Source organism: Amphiura filiformis, chromosome 8, assembly GCF_039555335.1.
Source record: "Amphiura filiformis chromosome 8, Afil_fr2py, whole genome shotgun sequence".
In the NCBI taxonomy this organism is placed as follows: domain Eukaryota; kingdom Metazoa; phylum Echinodermata; class Ophiuroidea; order Amphilepidida; family Amphiuridae; genus Amphiura; species Amphiura filiformis.
The window spans coordinates 3,976,723-4,000,282 of NC_092635.1; the positions used below are offsets into that span (position 1 = coordinate 3,976,723).

Below are 23,560 nucleotides of genomic sequence, written 5' to 3' on the forward strand. Positions count from 1 at the left end.
TATACACATGGAGGAAAAATAAAACTCATTACAATTTTTCTCAATATTTGAGCACAAACACGGCAAGTTCGGACACTGCTTCAACTTGCCTTATGACTTTAATCATGTGAATGCCATTCTCTGTACACAGAATCAACAAAACATTTACACGCATGTGAACAATCAAAATGACAATGTCTGCTGTCATGTAAAATAATGTGTACGCTAATTAACACACAGACTCACCAGGTGGTCTACAGCAACGTATAAATGGCAATGTGTTTATTAATTATACACCAAAAGGACCACAAAGCTGCTATCTGAACAACTGCATACATATTTATATGAATTTATCTATTACAATATTTTGGCTCAGAGTGAGTATAAATGTGTTCATCCATATCAAAACGATGCACTTGTCAGCTGCTACATGTGTCTCTTTTAACATAATAGCTAGGAATAAATACCAAGCTCATCTCAAGTGGAAGTCACTTCAAATCAAGTCACATGGTTTAGGAATGTTCTCTGTATTCTTAATCCATGTGACTTGGGGATGATTTGAATTGTCAACCACTTGAGATGAGTCTGGTATTTATTCCTAGCTATAAGATGAAAAAAAGACACATGAAGCAGCTGACAAGTGCATCTTTTTGATATGGACGTACACAAATGTATTCAATTTAATTTACGTTAGCTACTAAAATGAGCACCTAATGCTACAATGAAACATTGTAATACGCACATATCTATGAATGATAGTGACATTGCAAGTTTTGAAATGAAACTTAGATAAAAAAAACCAAATGATTAGAGAGGCCTTTTAAACATCTACTAGTTTTATTACGGATGCCTCCATCTGTCTGTAGTGAAACCAGAAGTGGATAAAAATAACATCAGTGTTAATAGCATACTTGCACAGACTCTTTGCTTGGACTCTGATACCTGTAGTGTCGCTTCCCTTGCTATTTGAGAGGCATCACAGTTTGCGAACAGGGCTAGTTCTACCTAATCAATATTCCTTACCCTTCCTTTCCTTACAAAACTAGTTTAGTTCATTACAGTGTAGTGTTTCATTAATCTTATGGTTTATCCCCTTACAGTTTGCCCATGAGAATAATTGTTTGAAAACAAAATAAGGATATAGAGAGCTGTATGTAGTGAAATATAATCGTTAATTTTGAATGTATGTATGAATATAGTGCTCAATATCAATGCCCAGCTGTATAACTCCTTTATAATACAGGATCATCTTACAATTGATGTGTAAGCTTAAGCTATTGTCTTCGTTTTGTTTGACTGCAGGAGAGTAGCGACGTCATTTGAGGGTAAATATGGGCGCATACGATACTGGTTGAAGGCAGAAGTTGACAAGCCGTGGGGATTTAACAGTAAAACAAAGAGAGCTTTCACAGTCATTGACCATATAGACATCAACACATCAGCTTTATTGGTAAGGTGCAGGGATTTTTTTAAATTGGGGCAGTATACACCGGAGAGTAGATGCACATTGATGCACAATGATGTGGTGCTTTTGTAGTCTGCAATATTACAGAAACATTGGCATACTGTAAAAGTGGAAATTTTTTGCATTTTGCCAATTTTGAATTGTTTCCCTTGGTTTAAATTTGCTATTCTAAGTTTTCTTACATTGGCCTATATACACAAAAGCAATATATTTGCATCTTGTTATTTTTGCAGTAGCAGCATAGAATGCGAAAAGTGTGAAAATAAATGTAGCGCAAAAATTTCCACTTCTACAGTAGCCTGATGGGTGACTCCACACGAAGAGGTCTGATCCGCAGTAAAACCAATTCCTGGGATGCATTTCAATGTGAACTCCTCATGTGCGTGAAGGTGGCATCGCATCAAAAGTGCCCTGCATGCTCATGGCATCAATCGCGCCATGGGTGCCCCACACGCACTGTAACATACTTACAAGAAACAAGCTCACTGGATTCGGATTCGTGCACCATGTAGACACTTTCTACTGTGAATGCGCATCCTAAGAGATTGCATTGAAACGTTTTAATGCAGGTCCCATCTCGTGTGAAGTCACCCACTGTGTTCATGGCTTTTTGGAATACCCATTGCATAACATACTTGTTATAGTTTTTTTTCAAATAATACTGCATGAAATTTGCACTCTGTAGGTAGTTCCAAAGTGTGCCACACCAATTTACATTGATCTAGATTTGGGAGGTACCGCATTGATGCTGTTTAACTGTCTTGTGTAGATTACCACACCTGCTGTCCATCCACACTCATTTTGCTTGATGTCATCATCTATAGCCATCTTCTTCTCAGTTACTCTATTACCTAAGTATTGAGTGGATAATTAGTCTAATGTTTATCTAACACCGACTAAAGCCAGTGAAAACAGTGCAGTAATTGGCGGTGCCTAACTAGCCCATTTGGCCAATGTTTGGACTACTAACGTCAAGGCGTAATGATTTGCACATGTGGAGGCAATGATAATTGCCAACAATAGTGATGGCTGTTCAAAATATTAAAGCCATACTGTATGGTCCTATAATATGAAATTGGTAAATTTTTTCAAACCTTATATTTTAGTATATTTGTAATGTTTACACATGTCCAAACTTGCACCTAAATGGTTTGTAGGTCAACAGAGCAAAGTTGGACATAAAGTCAAAATACAGTATAGGCCTCTCATAATAAAGGTCTATAGATTTATTTTTAAATGGAAGCATAAGATCTTTTAAATTGCCAATCTTTTAAATTGCTAATCTTTTAAATTGCTAATCCTCCAATTGGTGGAGGAAGGCGGCTGCAAATAGTTTGACCATAAATAAATCTCACTCAGCATGCCCCTTTAATTTTATATATAAGAGCAGTAAGTTTTGAGATGCAACAGCCAGACATAATAATCAAATTAAACAAGGCTGCAGTATAACCTCTTTGATACGCACAGATAATTTTCTCCCATCTTGGAGTCAGTCAGTGTCAGTGTTGCCTAAATTGCCTATAAACTTGATACACATGGTGCAAACTAGGCGAAAACGATCCGGTTTATGAAATGGGGAACGGGTATTGTGCATCACATTGTTCTATAAAAGGCCACTATGTTTTACACTGTCCTTAAATAAGGAAGACAGGTTTATCTGATGATTTTATTAAATCCTCAATTATATATGGCACCGTATATGCTGTGATGCAGTCAGGTCACTGAAGAGAACAGGAATACTGTCAACTGCATGTGTGTCGCTCATGAATAAAAAAACAGTGTACCTACTTATAGCTTTGTTGTTGTTTGCATGCCATGCACCCAGCAACTTTGAATATTTTAGTGTTTCCATTCTGCTTTGTAATGCTTTGTACCAATATCATGCTCTAAACCTACATATGCAAGCCATTATTCCTTCTGATGCCAATTTTCAATATATTTCAGGCCTTTCTCCCAAAAGTTCAGAGGGTACACTCTTTGTTCCCCAATAAATGACAATTCAATGTAGGGAATTTCCCATAGAATACATGTCCCAAGTTCGCTCAATCTAACTTCTGAGAAACATGCACCATTTATTTTTCATGGATGATCCTTGATAAAAGATAGCTGTGAAAGTCACAAGTTGTCGCCACATCATTTCATTAGCTTATGTGGTTCTAGGAAGCAAAAGTCTCTTCAGATACATACAGAAATAGCCCAATTGGGCTTCATATTCACTGCATTGGTAACACTGGTCTGTAGACAGATTATTGAGACATTATAGAATGGTTAATGGTTAATGGTTATTTAATAAAATATATAACAATAATATCGCTGAGTATATGAAGTGGTTTGATTCTGCAATTGAAAATGGTCAGATGTTAGGGCAATGCAATAATTGTGCATGATTTATTCTGAAAAAAGACTGATTAGGGTATTATTTTATTGCCAAATATGAATATTGAAAATACAAATTACAGCTTAATTATAACATTTACTGGCATTGAAATGAAATCAAATTAGTCAAGCATAATATTGAAACAAATAAATGCTGAAACCAGATGGAAGATTGGTAGGGATTGATATAACATTATGTAATATGATTGATCAATAAAAAAACATTTGTTGAGTAATAATTACTTGTAATATTTGAATTTGTAATAATATGAATACATGCTGGTAATAATATGCTGCATATATACCATATTTAGTCAAATAGTCGCCCCCCCCTCAAATAAACACCCCACCACTTTTTTCAACCAAGATGTTTCAAAAATGCACGATATTTCCATGCTATCTTGTGTAGTAAGCTTACCAAGTTGCATACATGGTCGATAATAGCGTCACTTTTTGGCAAAAATCTGGATTGGAAACCTGGAAGTGAACCAGAAGTCAGTGTTTCTAGTTCATAGTTCGTCATTTTAGCGTGAGTTTTAAGTTTACCTAATGATTTTAACGGGAATTATCGTTCTAAAATTGACCTTGAATAAACGCCCCGTTTGGAAAATGTAACACCCCGGGCGTTTATTTGATGAAATATGGTAGTCGTCAAAAATGGTGTTTAATGTTATCATTTTCATGTGAGAAAGATTTGAACATTATCGTTTGGATGTAGCCTGTTTCAGTTTAGCTCTAGGTTAATCTGATAATCATGATGGCATGGGTTCAGGTCCCTTTAGATTTGGATATTTCCATTTTCTCAGTAAACATTCTATAAAGCCAATAACGAGATCGCAATTATACATAAGTTTGGGAATAAATGTTTACATTTACAATATGAAATTTAATATAATAAAGAAATTATATACATATAGTGGAAAATTATCAAAGCGAAAATAAGGAATTGAACCCGGAACCTTGTGCACCAAAGGCAAGTACCCCAGCCATTAGGCCATGCTTTTTTTAGCATAAAACTACTTGCACCACCAACATTTGACAAAGTTATAAGCACTTTGTTATTACTGTAAACCACTCTGGTATAAGCCCCCCCCCCCCGATGGCAGATTTCACTTCAAAAATGGGGGTGGGCTTATAACCGGGGAGGGGCTAGTAGGCCTACTTGAATTTAAAAATTAGAACAATCATCCCCATATGTACGAGGGGGTATCAAAAAGTTTTAGAAATCGCCCAGAAGTGAAAGAGCTATATCAGCGAAATTTTGTCAGTGCAATCACTGGTCCTTATGTACATTATGGTTCAAAATGGTCTCAAAAGTATGTTTACTTTTTTTACAGGTGGCACTAGATGCTGATAACCCGCTGCCCCAGTTACTGCGCATAAACGGCAAGATTGAGAAAATTGAGGCAAGCAGCATTATTAAGATCTTGCTTTTGAAGGGTTGCAGTGCCTAGAAAATTGATGATGAAATGAAAGTTATCTTCGGTGGTGATTGTGATATGTCACTGTCGCTTTTGGAAAAGGAATTTTATTTCATCACAGATTTTCTGGGCACTGTAACCCTTAAAATGGAACTTAATCATGCTGCATGCCTCATTTTTCTCCATTTTGCTGGTTATGCGGTTACATAGGCAGGTAGTGACATCTAGCTCCTGTAAAAAAGTAAACATACTTATGAGACCATTTTTGCACCGTAGTGTACATAAGGACCAGTGATTGTACTGACAAAATTTCATTGATATAGCTCTTTCACTTCTTGGCGATTTCTAAAACTTTTTGATACCCCCTCGTATATGCCTGATTTGCCAGTAATTTCTATCATCTATGTCAATGTTTTTTTTAATTATAAGCATGGAATGTTAATTATCAACTGATATTCTTTTATATTTGTTCTTAAATGTGAGAGAAAAGCACTGATTTAATTTAAGAACTTAGTCAAAATTACAACTGGGCTTATAACCGAGTGCACCCTTGTTCCCAGAATGTTTTGAAAAATAGGGGTGGGCTTATAGCTGGAGGTGGGCTTATACTCGAGTGGTTAGGGTACCAGTACAGATAAATTACTGGAATCCATAATGCTTGTTGAATGAATACATGGATTGTATAAATGGATACTTGGTGTGTGTATGCACATCAAGTATGATGGATGGATAAAGGTAGTTTTATTGCGAATTAAGCCTGGTTTTTATCAATTTAGCTTTGTGAGTAGCAATTTTGTTTGTTTACTAGTTTTTTTGTTTATGATTGTTTTATGTAAGAGGTTGATGGTAGATTTATGGTAAAGAATAATTTTTGGCTGTTCCTCACTTCTCTCCAAGTGTAATAATTAGGTACCATCATGTCCTAGGATGGTGAAAGCCTTATTCTACCCACATAACCTAATTAGAATGCAGAGAAATTACAGAATTAACAATTTTGCACAGCACCAAACGTGTCACCACTACCATCCCATTAACTCAAATGGTGACAGACATTCAGTCCAATTTGATTTTTAAAATGAAAAAATGGCTTCCTGTCCAATAATCATGCATTTGACTATATTGTATACTGTGTGATATTTAACAGGCCTTGACATTTCAATTGAGATTATTTTCATGCTAATATTTCTGATAAAATTATCAGGTCTTGTAACAATTTGGTGGTTATTTTTAGCAGAAAGGAGTGTCAGTTTTAACAGCAGCACACAAGACCTTGATATTTATAACATCCTGTGGTCCTAGTAGTATTCTATTTTGATCATTTTGAAATTGGATTTGACTTTCTAGGTTGATTAATGACAAACAGTTATTGATTTTACAAAACATGCAAAATGAGAAATGTAAGAAATGTAATGATTATTGCTGAAATTCTGGAGGGAAAACAAGTTTTGTAGGAAGATGTTGTGTAAAAATAGGCTACAATGGTGTCAAATCCTCCTCCCATGATGGAAATAGGTTACAATATTGTCAAATCATCCTGCCATGATTCTGTGGTTGCTTAGCAACATGGATTCGTGTTCAGTGATGACTTGAACCAATCTAATTTTAAAGCGTAATACAAGACATCAAAATGGTGTATAACAGCATAGGCAAAGCAGGTTAAACATTAGCAATGGGCCTTCAGCAATAGGCCTTTCCTCTTAAAATCCATATTACCAATGTGGTAGATTTTGAAAATATCTTCCACAGAGGGAGCATGTTTTTTAAATGAAATTGACTAGTGTTAATTATTTTGAAACTCAAATCAAATCAAATTTCTGAACCCTATTTGAGCTCAAACACTGTTAGAAATGGGGTTTGGTGACTCAATTAAAAATTGGCCAATGATGGAATAGATTTTGACATAAATATTCAAATTTAGAATTTGCCAGAAAACATAGTCATATGAAAAAGACTTTAGTTCATGATTATGACAGATAAACAATTAAAAACTTTCTGTCTAAATGAATTGAATGCATAGGCCTAAAGAAATAAAGATGATGATTAAACCTGCAAGTCTCTGCACATGAAAGAGAAAGAGGCACAATTCTCAGAATTTGCATTCTTATCAAAAAACACTACACAGATTCCTTAATTCTGATATAAATTAAGTTTAAAATAAACCAATGAAAGAGTTGATAATATTGAATTGAAATATCTTTGATAGCCAGATCACACCCTATGGTGCATTCCACATTTGACAGCTATACCTTGTGAAAAATATTCCCACAATGCCATATTCTCTGCAGGCTTGTTGCTATGGCGTTAAAGCTTTGGCAAAGTCTCAATAATTTATATCATCTCCATGGACCGGATTCATTTGAACTTGCATCTTATCTTTATACCAGTTCTTTTAATATATATTTATTTCAGATCAAACAAGATGCATTGGTGACATAAATAAAATATACATGTAGTGTTATCCATAGCCTTCTCAAATTTCCCAGTGTGTAAAGTAATATTATGCCCATGAAAAGTCTACCGTTGCACTGAAAATAGAGGCAATTACTGACAAATTTAGACGCAATAAGAAATTAAGAGCTCTTAATATAATAAAGGAAATATATATTGTGTATTCCGATACCTCAGTTGGTCCAATTAATTCAGCTTAAAGGGACATTAAGTGATTTTGAATCTCAAATTTTCTGGGATAAAATTGTGTTTGAAATTATTAACCCTAACCCACAACCCTATACTAGTAATACACATGATTAAATGTTACAAATAGGGTGCAGCATGGCACACTGGTTAAGGTCTTTGCCTTAGGTGCATGAGGTCCTGGGTTCAATTCCCTGCAGGACCAAAAAAAGAATCTCCGCTCTCCCTGTGGTTCATCTGGTAATGGCAGGGCAGATGATCCATGATAAAAAACATCGTTACAGTCGGTTCCGATCCGGGTAATGCCCATTTGTCGGCTACACTTGCCTGTCCTGTAGAAATACCCCAACCAGCTATCTATGGCGACCCCCTTCACCAGGTCACTTGTGCCTGGCCGAAGTTTCGTCAATGTAATCTCCTAGATTTCAGCTGTTAATGCCTAGATATGCTCGACATAAACAAAAATCATATTGTCATTTAGAACTAATTTAATTTGTAATATCTATAGTATAATATTATTGCAATTTGCAACTTTATAATTTGGGTTGTATTTCTCTCTCTCTCTCTCTATTGTGTGTATGTTTCTAAAAGTTAATTGTTTGTAAGTGTAACACTACTATGTATGCAGGGAGTTATTTTTATTTATGATTTCAATTCAAAGAACTTTATATTACCAAAGCTAAAAGACTTGCATAATATTATATCACAGCTTGAAATTTCAGTTTGGAAATATGGAGCAAAACATTATGATAGTGAATATACAATGAGCCCTTACACTGTTAGAATGGGTGGGTAAATTTGTACACAACTTGGGCAAATTTTTACTTTACCGAACCACTAGGTACTATATGAACATCACTTTTTCTCAACCCCAGTGGGGTAAAGGTTACCCAGAATTGGGGTAAAAATAATACCAATTTGTTGGGTAACATTATTTTACCCAATATATTTGGTAATTATTTTACTACATTAAGGGGTTAAATTTTGTCAATTTTTTTTGGTAATATATTGTCTTTACCCAATTCAACATTCACAACTTCTATATAGCATCAAAAAATTAAGAATGTACATTCTGTGATGTTAATAAATTATTTCTTACAAAAGGATATCTCAAAGTGCTGTACAATTAAAAACATGCAAATTTATACAGAGAATACAAAGTTTACTTTTTTTTTACTCAACTAATAAGTAAATCTGATTGACCCAACTGCTGGATGACATCCCTTCCTTTTACTCAACCTGTGTATTTTTACCCAATGTTGATATAAAATTGGATTGATTGAGCCCATATTGATTGGTCGAGCTCTGAGTTTAAAAATGTTGGACGAGACGTAGTCGAGTCCAATAATTGAAACTCATAGCGAGACCAATAAATATTGGGCATAAAGCATCCAATTTTATCATTATCATGTTTTGGATACACTATTTTCACACACTTGGATTCATCAAAACATAATAATGGGCAAAGTTTACCCAACCTAATGTTACCCCCATAAAAGTTTGTTCGGTGTTCTAAACAGTGTAACACTTCAATGCAGAATGCAGGGCACATATGGCTCCCTTGGTTTGGTACTGTGACACATTTCCAATATTTATGCTATTACCAAGTGTTTTTGTTTTGGAAATAGGGAACAAAATAATATGATAATAATATAGTGAACCCTCAACACACTGACTTCCAATTCAGAATTTACAGGATTTAGCTCCCCTGGCTTGGCTTTTTGACACCTTTCCAATATTTATGCTTTGTAAGTGTTGGCTTTGAGCCTATAGTGTGATACTGATTTATCATTCTATCTGCAAACATTTTTGCACTATTTATTCTTATACATTCTTTGATCAGAGTTGAATGCGATGACTCTAGGCTGTAGAGATAGGGAGGTGTGAGCATAACAAGGGGCTAAATAATGTACAGGTAATTTAAGGTCATTCCTGGAAGTGCCCTAAATACTACTATGTGGTAATGTAACTTCATTACCAAGTTGGCAAGAATGAAACTCTGCAGTGGCCAAATCAATTTGTCTGGGCCGCTATCCAATTTAGTACCAGAGGTATAGTGTAATCAGCTCCAGATAGCTGGCAATTGTTAGTTTTTACTTCCTTCTCCGTGTAAATGTAATATCCGGGCTTATGCTCATTTTTTAAGTATATGCATGCGTCACACATCACTGCATCTGTTGCATTAGTGTTGTTCGGTTTCAGTTCATCCTGGTATGAGGCCTGCATGCCTATTTGATACTGATTTAAAGCCTTAATATACGATTTCCATCAAATTTTAATTTTTTTATTCTTCATTCAAAATATTGAAATAATATTAGTAATAACTGCCGGGAATGGTTGCTGTCCATTTTAAGTTGAAATAACAAGGTAAAGTGAAAGAAACCCCACTGGTTATTTTGGCCATTTGACATGCAGTTCTATGGGAGGACATATTATCATAATTTTTAAATTATGTTAATATGTCGAACTTTGCTCTGTTGACCTACAAAGACAACAAATTTGGCAGATTCCATTTAGGTGCAAGTTGGGACATGTGTAAACATTACAAATATGCAAAAAAATCAGGTTTGAAAACATTTTACCAATTTTATTTTATAAGATCGTACATTATGGCTTTAACTATAGTGTAAAGGGGTACAAATAGTTGTAATCAAATCTCTGTGTGGATGGCTTCAAATTCACTGGTAGAGTAAACCCGACAGGCTCAATCTAATTTAACCCTAATGCTACTGGACCATACAGTGGCGTGCGCAAAGGGGGGGAAGGGGGCCACGGCCCCCCACTTTTGTTGGCAATTCGGGGGAAATCAGTCATTTCGGCGCCCGAAATGACTGATTTCGCCCGCACCTTACACTCCTAATCAAGACTCCATTCGGGGGAACTGAACAACCTGGTCCCCCCACTTTCAATGTGCTGCGCATGCCACTAGGACCATACATGACACTATTTCATGAAACAACTGCGAGACTATGCATCCCATGTTAGGCGAAGGAATAATCCTCACAAACTGCATAATGTACAAAACTATTAGCTGGGCAACGTCCACACACAGGGTTTGCTGTCCCCAGTCTGGTTGTTGGCAGCTGAGGGTCGGTGGTTCAAAACCAGAGCAGGAAAAACAACTTTTGCTCTTCTTCTTCTTCCTGTCTTCCTTCCTTCCGTTCCTATAAAATGACTGAATAAGCTTTATTTTTTGTTTAATTCTTCTACAGGCTCCACAGACAGGGTTCCAAGAGAAGACAGTGTGTTGTGGACTTTGTGTTGCAGGCAACATAAGTATGTCCATCAAGACAGATAGGAAAGGCTACTGCCCTGGTAAGGAAGATTAAGGCTTGAGAGTCAATGCTCTGCCTGCCATATTTGGGTATCACCCAGACCAAAACAGTGTACTTCCTGAGCTAACATTAATGCTTAATTGTGCTCCATGTGTATCACATTGTGATGATAATGTGTGGCAAGTGTTATATACACAGACCTTTGTAATGCTCAGGTTTAGGCATTTGTTGATAAATGCCTTAGTTACACTTATTTGGTCCCCACGGGTGACAATCTAATATGGTGGTATAGAGCTATTTGAAGTCCGCACTCTCGAGTCTAACTTCTTTTGTAATATCATACGTGCATGATATGATGACATTTTCCAAGAAGAAAGGCGCTCAATGATATCGAAAGGGTAGGTAGGTGTATTAGTCCAAACCCCCAGTTCATACTTTTTTGACAGTTCTGCAAGGACCTCAGAAGAGCATGATGCAGTTTTTTAAGACCCCCACTCAGTTTTATTTAACTTCTTTAACTTTTATTTTGGAATACTGTATAAGTGGTAATTTTCGCGAGGGTTTTATTTTCGCGAATTTCGCGTTTAGAGCTCTAACCGCGAATATATGCAATAATGTATTACAAGTATAGGGGAGGACTGGGCAATCGCGAAAATAACATTCGCGAAAATGTGTCTCTCACTCCAAATCGCGAAAATAACTGTACGCGAAAATTACCACTTATACAGTATTTAATTGGATATCTAATTTTCACGATTTTTAGTTTCATCAGAATCAGTTATCTGAGCACTTTTTGTCCCTTATGCTGTCCATACACAATCAATTTGATTGATCAATATCAAACACTATATCAAAACACTTGGATACTAGAGTGGACACAAAATCTACCATTGTGCACTGTTAGTATACATGAACAATAGCAGTGATTTTATTGTCCAACCATCTTTCAAAATCAAACTAGATTAGATCTCTTCAATAATATTGAAGAGAAATATTATTTTGTATCCAGTCCTGCATCTAGGGTCCCCAATATTGATCTATCAAATTGATTGTGCATGGGCCGCATTAAGCTTCAGTTCCAAATCGGAGCACCCTCCCCCATTTCACCCTGGATCACTACATTTCAGCTTGACTAGAAATTTCTAGTACGATTACTTGCGATCTTTTATTAGATCATGCAATATTGTATGGCTGTAATGTGGTTGCCCTGATTCACCTGCTTATATCTCAGGGCACTTATGTATATATACATGCAGGCCTAGGTAATTTTAGTTCAATTAGATTAAATGAATTAATGCAATAAGCAGACAGCCTTAGTTGACTGCCAGTCACTAATATACTGCATGGTTCTTTTCATGGAGGATGATATGAGGTATCAATACAATACATTTTGATCCAGTTCTATCTGAATTGATCCACATAATATACATCAGAGATACTCTGGTAAACTTGCATAATTATGAGTTAAAGCAAGAAATATGGGTTCCTTTAACCCAGGGGGCACATCAAAAATTTTTGGTGGGTATGCTCCCCCGGAATTTTGAGGGGGTGGGTCTTTGGGAGCTGACGGCGTGTCGATAAAAGGGGGTCTTTTGGAGCTGCGAACAAGCAAAATGGGGACTTTTGGAGCTGCGAACAGTCAAAATCAAGGGTCTTTCTTGGCTTTTTGGTTGAAAATCACCTAAAAAAACCCAGAAATATGAGGAGCTCTATTTTGGTCAAATATAGGGGTTCTTTTGGAGCAGCGAAATCCAAAAGGGGGGGGGTCTTTCAGGGGGAGCATACCCGTATGGTCATTTGTGTTAAGTGCCCCCCCCCAGGTCCTTTAATCCCTTTTCAGCCAAACAAGCAACTGCACAGCCACACATTATGGGGTTTCAAATACTCTTATTTTGAAAAAGGAAATTTTAATCCAAATCATCATTTAAAATAAATTTAAAAATCTCAAATTTTATTAAAAAAACCCAGCAGCAATGTAAATCCGAAATTTATTTAGTCAATGTGGATTAGTTATTTAGATGGCTCTATGCAATGCCAATTGGCTCTAAATGGTTTTGACAAAAACCAATTTGATTTAATTTACCTCTAATTTTGTATTATTTAATTTCACTAAATTACTTTGGCAGCCTCTTTTGAAATAACTAATTCATATGAGAAAAATGGTCTTATTATGGATTATCAATTACGCAATGCTAAATTTTCTTTTCTGTTTTAATTAACTCACTTGGTATATTTATCAGGATGGCACACATTTTGCTGTCATTCAACTCAAAAAGTGTATATGAACGTTGGAACCTGGGGAAATACTTTAAATGCATTTTTGTTCGCGAACAATGTGAAATGTTTTTGTCATATTCACCTGCAGTGAATATGTTACCTTTTCTTTCCTATAGGATTGATATAATCATGGTAATGATATTGTGCCAATTATTTCAGAGAATTAAGATGTTATTTGGCATAAATTAACCTTTAGAACAAGGTGGTAATATATTTATTATCCTACATGTTTTCAATAAGCAAAGATTCAAATCCCAGATAAGAAAATCTGGACACAAAAAGCACTTACTGGATCACAAGATGATGAATTTCTTACCAAGTACAAAGTCATATACATATGTACAATGAGCTGTTCCATTTAAAATCCACACTGCCTCTGTGAAAGATTTTGGGGAATTCCACAGGGGGAGTATGAATTCCCTTTGGTTATCAGGAGGGCAGATGATGTAATGGCTTGTATATATGCCTATAACACATGTCTCTATGAACTACTTTTCCATGTTTTGCCACTTAAATATTTGTTTGTTTGTTTGTTTTTATGTAGGAGAATCAATAGCTATATCATCAGAGTTTCAAAACCAATCTGGCCGGCGGATTAAACCAAGAGCCACACTCTATCAGCGGACCACATTCTTTGCAGATGGTAAATCAAGATCCGTACGGAATGCCGTAGCTACGCTACAAGGAAACACAATCAGAGGGAGGAGGACAGAAACTTGGAGCAACAAGCTATTGAAAATACCTCCTATCACCCCAACTCTGACCAATTGTGGCATCATTAAATTAGAATACTTTCTTACTGTAAGTTATTTTCTGTAGTGTTTGTAGCATACATCAGTGTTACAATGTTGTGCTTTATATTGAAATTACCAATTAGATTGTAAGAAGCTACACATCGTCACTGGGCGGGCAAAACCTCATATGTACTTTTTGCCCTTGAACACAGATGAAGCAAACCATTCAATATAAAGTCTACATCTACAAGGCTTTATCCATTTTCAAGGGCCAAAAGTAAATATGGGGTGTTTCTTGCATGTACTTTTGGCCCTTGAACATGGATGAAACAACCTCTTCAATATAAAGTCTACACCTACAAGGCTTTATTCATGTTCAAGGGCCAAAAGTACATATGAGGTTTTTCCCGCCCAGTGACGACATTTGTGTAATATTGGAGTTTCAAGGGAACAGGATTGTTGAACTTTTTTGAAGTACTGTATTACTCTATTAAACACCACGGGGCGTTACATTTTCCAAAAGGGGGCATTTGTTAGAGGTAATTTTTACCATAATAAATCCTGAAAAAATGGTTAGGTAAACTTAAAAATCATGGCGAAGTGACAAACTATATAAGTAGGATCAATGACTTTCGGTTGAACTGGCTCATTTCCGGGTTTTGTGATGTCATTTTTGACCAGCACCGATCACGGGTGGACAGTTGTAAGCTTACTTACACAAGACAGCATGGAAATTTCAGCATTTTTTAAACATCTTGGTTGAAAAAAAAAATTTCAATAAAAACTGATTTAGGAAAATATGAATAAATAAATGCCACTCTTTTCCGTATTATATTTCCTCCCAGGGAGGATGGCAATTTATTTCTCGCATTTACAGCCCTAGATACTATGGGCTATTTGCGGGGAGGAGATAATTTATAGATTCGAATTACAACCAGCCTAATCATGAAGCTCTCATGGCCAAGTGGTTAAGGCACAGGTCTCGTAAACCTGAGGTCCTGGGTTCGATTCGCAGGCAGGTCACTTTTTCTGGCTGTCTCCTTTATTATTTTTCATTTACCTTGATGCTTATGGTTTCACTTTTTCAATTGACAAACTCCACAATACTCACTACTACAGTTACATTGTATCATTACAGATATGCTTGGACATCACTGGTGCAATGAACCTCTACCTCCATCTACCTGTCGTGGTTGGCACGGTACCGCTTAGAGCGCCCCCTTACACACCCTTTGACCCCATGTCACTTGGTGGTATGGAGCTTAATTTCTCTGCAATGTTTGGAGGAACAACAATAGGTGAAGGTAATGATATATTTGACAACAAAAAGTAAAATAATTTGAAATGCCCCTTCAGATTGGACCTCAACATTAAGTCATAGTTTTCAAGTTTCCCCAATTGCACCTCTTTTTCATGAAACCCAAACTCCATTACGATACAATTAAAGCCCCATTCAGTGATCCCAGCTTAATGTAAAAAATAAATTCATTTATAAATTGCTTAAAAGTGAAGGATAAGTCATTTAAATTGTCATTTGGTATTTTTTAAATGAAAAACGAAGAAAACAGCAGTATTGGCGAAGTTGAAGTCCCATTCTAAAAAAATAAAAATAAATGTAAAATGCCTTATTTTGTCTTAGATACATGGCTTTCAGATAAACCACTAACAGGATATGTTAGCGCTTCTATGTCAATGACAAAAATACCAAAATTTTGGATGATTTTTACGATCATTCGGATGAGCAAATCACTGAATGGGTCTTTAACTTGCAACTTAAGCAAATTGCAACTGCAAATTATGTAAAATTATAATATCGAAATTGTGAACAATGTGTAATTTTCTTCAACTGCAGGTGTTCCCCAAAGCTTTCTACGAAATGATTTTAACACTAGATGTGAAAGATACAACCACTATGTGCCATAAACAGAACCAAAATATTGCTATGTTCCTCATTATTTTCTTATTTTTGCTGTAAAATAAAAGTCATTAATTTGAAAAGTAATTGTAAATTTATATTGACGTGGCTCAAAAAGATAATAAAATTGAATTGTAAAAGGAATATAATTTAATAAACCAGCAAAACAATGATTAAACCAAAATGATAAAACCTCTATATTATTTAATTTAAAACAAATTTTAATGCTGTTTTAATTTTTCGAATTGCAGCGGAGCAAGAACCTTCGCAGCAACCTTCCCAGCAACCTTCCCAGCCACCATCCCAGTCCTGTATGTATATTATATGCAGATTTATATTAAGCACAACCAGTTTCCTTGCATGTAGGGTTTACCAATGCCTACTCAGTTACACTATAGTTATTACCAATTCTTTACAAGTTTTACAAAATTAAAAACAGAATTTTAGGAGTTTAGTATTATTGGAGATCAGCAGGGAGAGGACATGTGCCTTTGTTGGTTTTCTGTTCTGGGACACATTATAATATGTATAGAGTCCAAGATTTTTGCTTCTTAGTTATGGATAAAGTTTCTTTCGTTGCATAAATTTTGATAGTCCAGAATACAGAAAAAAGTAATTGGCGGAAACAAAGAGATGTCATTATTTGTTTTGCAATTACAACTAAGACTACCAAATTAAAAGAATTAACTTGTGATTAAAAAATATTTTTTGAAAGAACGGTGTAATTTTGACTGATTTATAGAATTTAGGGCTATGTATGGTATGGATGCATCTAATACTAATTTTCAAGGCAAAAATGGTAACCCCTTCAGTAAGGATTCTGGCTGTGTTGACTATTATTTGTTTATCCATTCATTTATTTCCTCCTTAAATTAAATTATCATACTTTCACTTTCGCTTGTCATATATCTTTGTATATATTAATCAAAATCATTATTATAATCATGCACAATTTTATTCTTTGCATTTCACCAGTATATGTTTATTATATTAACACATGTGGGTTGTAATTTAGTAAAACAAAATGTGTATTTTGATCAAACTTTTTAATATCCATTATAATACAATTTCATCTTATTTTGGCTTCAATTAACTAAAGACACTTGCTTTGAATTGTTTTATCGTAAGCTGTCTTTAATTATCATGAAAATGAGTGTCTAAATTAATTGAACTAATAAAACACTTCTTTAGTTAGCAAATGAGCTATTTTCATTTGACACTTTCTATCATCTTTGTGCGTTCGGTGAAGGTTTCAGCCAGCTTTAATTAAAATGAAGCACTGACTTGTCAGTAATCACTAAATTGCTTGATAGAGGTTTGTAGTGGAGGTTAAATGATTTTTGTTCCCTCAATCAGTTCAGTTGGCCAAGGAAAAATTAATCATCCTGTGACCTCTGGGACTCCAGACCTGGTCAACAATCATTTTTCTTTCCATGGTCATCTTAAGGGGTGAATATTTTGGCAGCCTCTATTATTACACGTGCAAATCATGCCACTTTATTGGTGAGTTGCAAATGACAAAGCATATTTCCCTTTTCATTTCTCTCATCCCCATAATCAAAAGTTTGGTGCACTACAAATACTACATGGTTTATATTAGGGATATAGGGCAACTATGTTTTCCTTAGTACCGGTATAAAGTCATACCGAGTCATACATATCACTCTTGTGCTTGGTGTAGGGATTATGTCACTCATACATACCCCTGGGTATACCACTAAGATGGCTGCCATAGATATCACACATCCTTTTTGGTATTCCAAAAGCATTTGCAAATTTATCCAATTGTTCACTAATTGTTTCAAAGCAGGTGTAGCAGCTTTGCGACCATATTGCATGATGCAGTTGGGAGTGGGTTAAATTTGCAGCAAAGGCTTTTGGCAGCTACTGAAATGGTCTATTGGTATTTTGACCCAACGTTTCCTTAATTCATTTAAGCTGTAATTTCTCCTCACAGTTGATAAATTTCTAACCCCTTTTTTGTTGTAACTAACAAAGATTTTCACAAGAATTTTGGTATCCTCAGGGATGTAATTTTCCCCAGGGGTTTTGGGTAACATAGAAGTAAACTTTACGCATACGTGCAAACAAAAACAATGAAAAGATGATGTTGTTTGGTGACTGAGAAAGCAAGAAGTACCATAACCTATATGCATCTAATGGTGACAAAACACTGATTTTCAAGAAAAATATTAGTTATTTCATTGTGTTGAACTTATTTTGGGTAACCTTTTCAACATATATTTTTAATTTGAGTCCATAAGGTAAATAGATAAATCCAAGATATACACCCAAGATGGTTGAAATCATCCAAAGGTAAAGTGCTCAACCGTAATGGGAGCTAAATAATTAATTTGGACTTGTGTTGATACAGTTACATCATATTACTTGACAGATCTGTTTCATAAGGCCATAGGGCCTCACTCATCAGAAGCACATAACCATATCTATTCTTAATACCATAAGGTATTCTTTTTAGGGGAAATTTTGGGGCAGAGCTAGACTTTGTTAATGGGGTCATCAAAGTATGTAATCACATACTGTCATACTGTGCCCAACAGAATCTTTCTGATTGTCACAAGACGTTTTTAGCCTTGGATACCATGATCTCGGGCAAATTCCTGCGATTGAGACACTATCAAGGTTTCTAACATTTTATGTAAAGTCCTTTTTCATTCATGATACTCATTTGAAAGCAATTTATGACATGTTCTTGACTTCTTAAATTTGCATGGTGATAAACCAGACACATATGAATGAATTGATTATGATAATTATGTTGCTCCTATGTCATGTTGCTTGCATTTGTGTTGTTTAAACTCATTAATTGTAGCCAACTTAGGTAAGCTGACAATATTATTTATAAGGTTTCCTGCAGTAGAACGGACGCGCCGCATCTATTGTTTTTATACCGCAGCCGCCGACACAATTAGTTGTTATCAGCTAATCTGTTTTATCACCGAAAAGTGTGAGACTGATCAATAAACACCATCGCATCAACTCAATACGAAGCCTACCGCGGTAAGCTTCCAGCACCGATCTATTTACATAGGCCTACCTAAAGTCACTGATTTGAAACTCTTATCTTAAATCATGTTTATATTGTTAATTAACATATAACTGGTAGGCGATATGGCCTGGCGGGGTTGAAGCTTTTGGATTATAGCTTTTTAAAAGCCGATTGGGAGCCATTCTGGGCTACTGATTTCTTTATTAAAAAATGACACTGAAAATATGACTCATTTTAAAATCGCTGGTAAATTGGTAAAAATGGTTTAACCATAGACCCTGGGTATAATCTAGAAAGGTTTTCGATCTCAACACACCAATAAATGAGCCTAATAGTAACATAATTATAACATTCCTCATGGTAATGTTGCATGGGTTATAGAACTGTTTTTATACCGCGAAAACTTCAGATAACTGTCCTGAAAACATTAGTCGCTCGTCGCATGCAATACACGGCATGACGGCAATCCCCTTTTCCGCATTAAAAATCTGCACAATCGCCTCGTGTTTTCATACACCCCACTACACGTGCGAAAGGGCAATCTTTCCCAGTTTCGCGGTATTTCTAGAAAGGAGGGTGCAAGCATTCCCTGCATATGTTTTTCTACGATATCAGAATCAGAAGTTATGCTGAAAAGTATAGTCCATATTTATAATAAATCTTCCTAAGAGAGAAAAAATCTGTTTTTTATATAATTTTATATGCGCTTAAACTTCTTAAGTTTCTTAAATCTTCCCAAGAGAGAAAAATCTGTTTTTTATATAATTTTATATGCGCTTAAACTTCTTAAAATGTACTTATTAAAATTTTAATTAGTATATTTGAAAAGCGCTTCGCACAGAGTCGGGTTTTCCCCCTTTACATGATAAATGAAAACATTGGGCGATCTAAAACATGCTTCAAAGTCTTACTTCTTTAATCGAGTCGTATCAATTTCATGTATATGATCAACCAAGCTTCATTAATAAAAATAATTATAGTCCTGAAAACGTTTGTGACAATGTACAGTATTTCCTTGTTTCCAGTATTTTTTCAAATTATCCATTTCGTAGGTTGTGAAGATCTGATCGCCGATACACCTCCTGATTGAATCGCCGCCCCAATTAACATTGTTTGAGCATTCAATGGTATAATGAGCTAATCTGTTAATTCTGTTTACCACTGAAGTGTTTGAATTGTTCTCGATTGACCGGGCACGCGACCGTGTTTACAACTCTATCCTAATTGCGAGATTAAATCAATTACATGGGATTTGGCAGTTCACACATTGGATTTGGCAGCCGTGTTTACAACTCTATCCTAATTGCCAGATTAAATCAATTGCATGGGATTTGGCAGTTCACACATTGGATTTGGCAGCCACAAGTCAATAATATTATAATAATCTGCATTGCATTTGCCACTTCGATTTTCGTTTTGCCGGCCAGTTCAAATCAAAAACATTTAGCCTACAATCTGTAGTATTTTGGCCAATTCGATTTTCTTTCAATGACATTATTATATTTGGCCGCAATCGAAATGTCAGAGCCTTTATTTTAAAACGCATGCTTGAGAAGCACAGTTAGATTCCTTAGACCTATTTACTAGTATTTACTTCAGTCACAAAAAGTTCCACCTGTTCGTATATTTAAAAAAAATCCAGGGGCCAACTACATCAGGCCCCGCCCAAAACATGCTTCCAACACGAGATCACGGCGTATTAATGGTCACGTGGTCATTTTTGATGAATGAATGAGAAAAAATAAACTCATAGCGCGATGTTATTGCGTAGAGATTAGAAGTTTCAGAGCTCATTAATTATTAATCATGCCTGTCGGCACCATTTCCCGCAAAATATGTATTAACACGTTAACTTTCGAAATTTTCTTTTTTGTGCTCTAAATTTTAATTCCAATCCACATATTCGAATGCTCTAGATATTGGTTGGCCTATTGGTTATGATATTGGCGATATTGTGAGACAAACAGGAAAAATATTGTACAAAAAAGAAACAAGAAGAAACTGAATATTGATAAATCTGTGATAACGGTCATGCGTGTATATAAAATTCGGGAGATGCATGCACGTGCCGATATCTGTAAATAATGATTAATTATCAGATCTTTATCATTTATAAGGCCCATAAAAATTGAAATTATTATTGAGAAAGTAAATAGATGCAAAATAAATTGGAATTGGAGAGGAAAGGCAAGCATTTTTGGCAGGCTGAGGGGGGGGGGGTTGATTTTTGGCAAGCCGTTTGGAAATCCCCCCTCGGGCTCATAATTATTATTGTTCAGCTCATAGATAAGAGGCTATCATTTTCTTCGGGGGAGGGGGGGGGTTGTCCCAACTTTTCCAAAAGTTAGCGTCAATAAAATTGCGTCCCCCCCTATTTCGGCAAAATGACCCCCACCAACCAGCACCGATAGGCCTACTCCTTACCCCAATAACCATGTTAACAGGTTACAATTGTATTGAAACCAGTCTTTTTGTGACTCCCTCCATTAATTTTGGTCATCTTTCCAAAAAATTATGACCCCCCCCCATATATTTGTATTAGTAGTATTAATACAACCGGTAATTCAAAGTATCAAACCCAATTTTCGGACATATCTTATAAACCCCCAAACATGCCAAAACAGAGCTAAAACACGAATTTAATACATCGCACACAGCACCATGCTAACACAATACTAGTGCCGCCCGTAAAGCAAAAATCACTAGCTACCAATACCATCAACAATAGCTGGTTAATACTGTAACAGTAAACAGTTATATTCATCCATTATCACACATTCACCACCACTCCCTAAAATCTGTTTATAGTTATATTGACCCATGATTATAAACCAGAGTAAACAATGAACATTGTTTATTCAATGTGCACTAGTGCAGAAGTCCGTCGTACTGCGGTGTACCGCGACTGGTGCCACTACTATCAGTGACCATTGATTTTATCGGAAAACTCAAGAGGTGCTAATTGCTACTTACAGAAGTGTGAAAAAATGGGATGAGGTACGCCCCATTTGCGGGATCCCGCTAAAAACTGCAGTGCGACTGGGTAGGCTTTATAAATAATATTGTCAGCTTACCTTATCTATGTTTATATAAACCACAGAATTAGAGAAGGAGAACCAGAACTTAACCTTCATCTTGATACATGGAGTAAAAATTGGGGTATTTGTTTTCCCTTGGAATGTACTCAAGGCATTCGTTGTCATGCAAGCGTGACATGGATGATGAGAGCATTTGAGAGACACACTTGATACGACCTGCACACGAGGACCAAGACGCTTCTCCGAGCACCATCGGCAAGGACCCGAATACCCCTAATTTTCTACCCATATCTGACGGCGCGATTGTGTGTGGCGGTATAGGGAGTCCTGGTTCTCTTACTCTAATTCTGTTATATATACCCATCTCTCTTCATGCACACATCTTGTATTTATTCATATATATATATACTCACCCTATTTTCATCTTTCTCTTCTTCTCTTTCCATTTTTATTCACATCAGTACCACCAAATTATGGTAAGTTTTCTCACACAAAATGCATGCTACATTAAATTTTCCATCTCCCTGTACTTTTTTTCCAATTTCTTCCACTTAGCAAGGTTTATACTGGGTGTTTTTGCCTCAAATTTTCCACGCTCACTCTCCATCACCACACATTTTATACCATTTCTGTGGTAAGTCCGTATATAAATTCATCAGGTTTGCAGAAAATCAGAATACAAATTTCATTTTTCAAAACCAATATTTTTCACTGACCTGACAGTTTCGAGCGTCATGGGCGACATTCTTCTTCAGAGTGAGCTATGTCCACACATAGAATTCATCTGGATAAAGAAGAAATCCCCGCAAGTCATGAACAGAGACGAGGGGGCCCATTTTCTAAGTCACATCTATGACAAAATCATCTCCGGGAGTAGTGTGCCCTCTACAGGCTGAAATTCGTCGGAGCAGGTGTGTGGACATAGCTCATTCTGAAGAACTCAAAAGTGTCAGGTCAGTGAAAAATATCAAAATGGTTTTGAAAAATGAACTTTGTATTCTGATTTCTGTGGTAACTTTGGTGGCAATATAGGGGCATGCGTTACCACATGTGATTTGATAGGCATGAACAATAGAACAACATGCCCTCATATGCAACAAGCAAGTCTCCATGCAAAGGGCAGGCATGTTGCAAATTTGCTTGGAATATGGTTCTTATTAATATGTGGGTGCATTCTGAAAGCGTGATGGCAAATTTGATCAAGTTTAAAACATTTTAACAGAAATTCTGGTGTGTTGCATGCAAATATTTTTGAGAATTCAATGTGCAACTTTATCTTTTTAGGATGCCCAAGCCCAGGTTTTTGAAATATTTTGATATTTGTAGCATCACTCAGTTTGTTGCATCCTTTACAGCAGTTGGTCTTACACAGCATGTGATTGAATTTGATTCTACAAGTGTTTCTGTAATTGTTGATTGGCCTAACAATCCAAATA

The 23,560-nt window shown here is 35.9% G+C and overlaps 1 protein-coding gene across 3 annotated transcripts in view; it reads left to right on the forward strand.

The window, feature by feature from the left end:
* LOC140158514 (arrestin domain-containing protein 3-like) overlaps positions 1-23,560 on the forward strand; it is a 73,023-nt gene that overhangs the window by 43,424 nt on the left and 6,039 nt on the right. Inside the window, exons 4-8 of one of the 3 annotated variants that reach the window (XM_072181632.1) lie at positions 1,282-1,429; positions 11,088-11,190; positions 13,972-14,228; positions 15,300-15,465; positions 16,328-16,387. In XM_072181632.1, coding sequence (XP_072037733.1) covers positions 1,282-1,429; positions 11,088-11,190; positions 13,972-14,228; positions 15,300-15,465; positions 16,328-16,387 — 734 coding nt within the window. Of the gene's footprint in view, positions 1-1,281; positions 1,430-11,087; positions 11,191-13,971; positions 14,229-15,299; positions 15,466-16,327; positions 16,388-22,585; positions 22,601-23,560 lie in introns of all 3 variants that reach the window. The other 2 variants (XM_072181634.1, XM_072181633.1) reach the window with 2 other exon arrangements.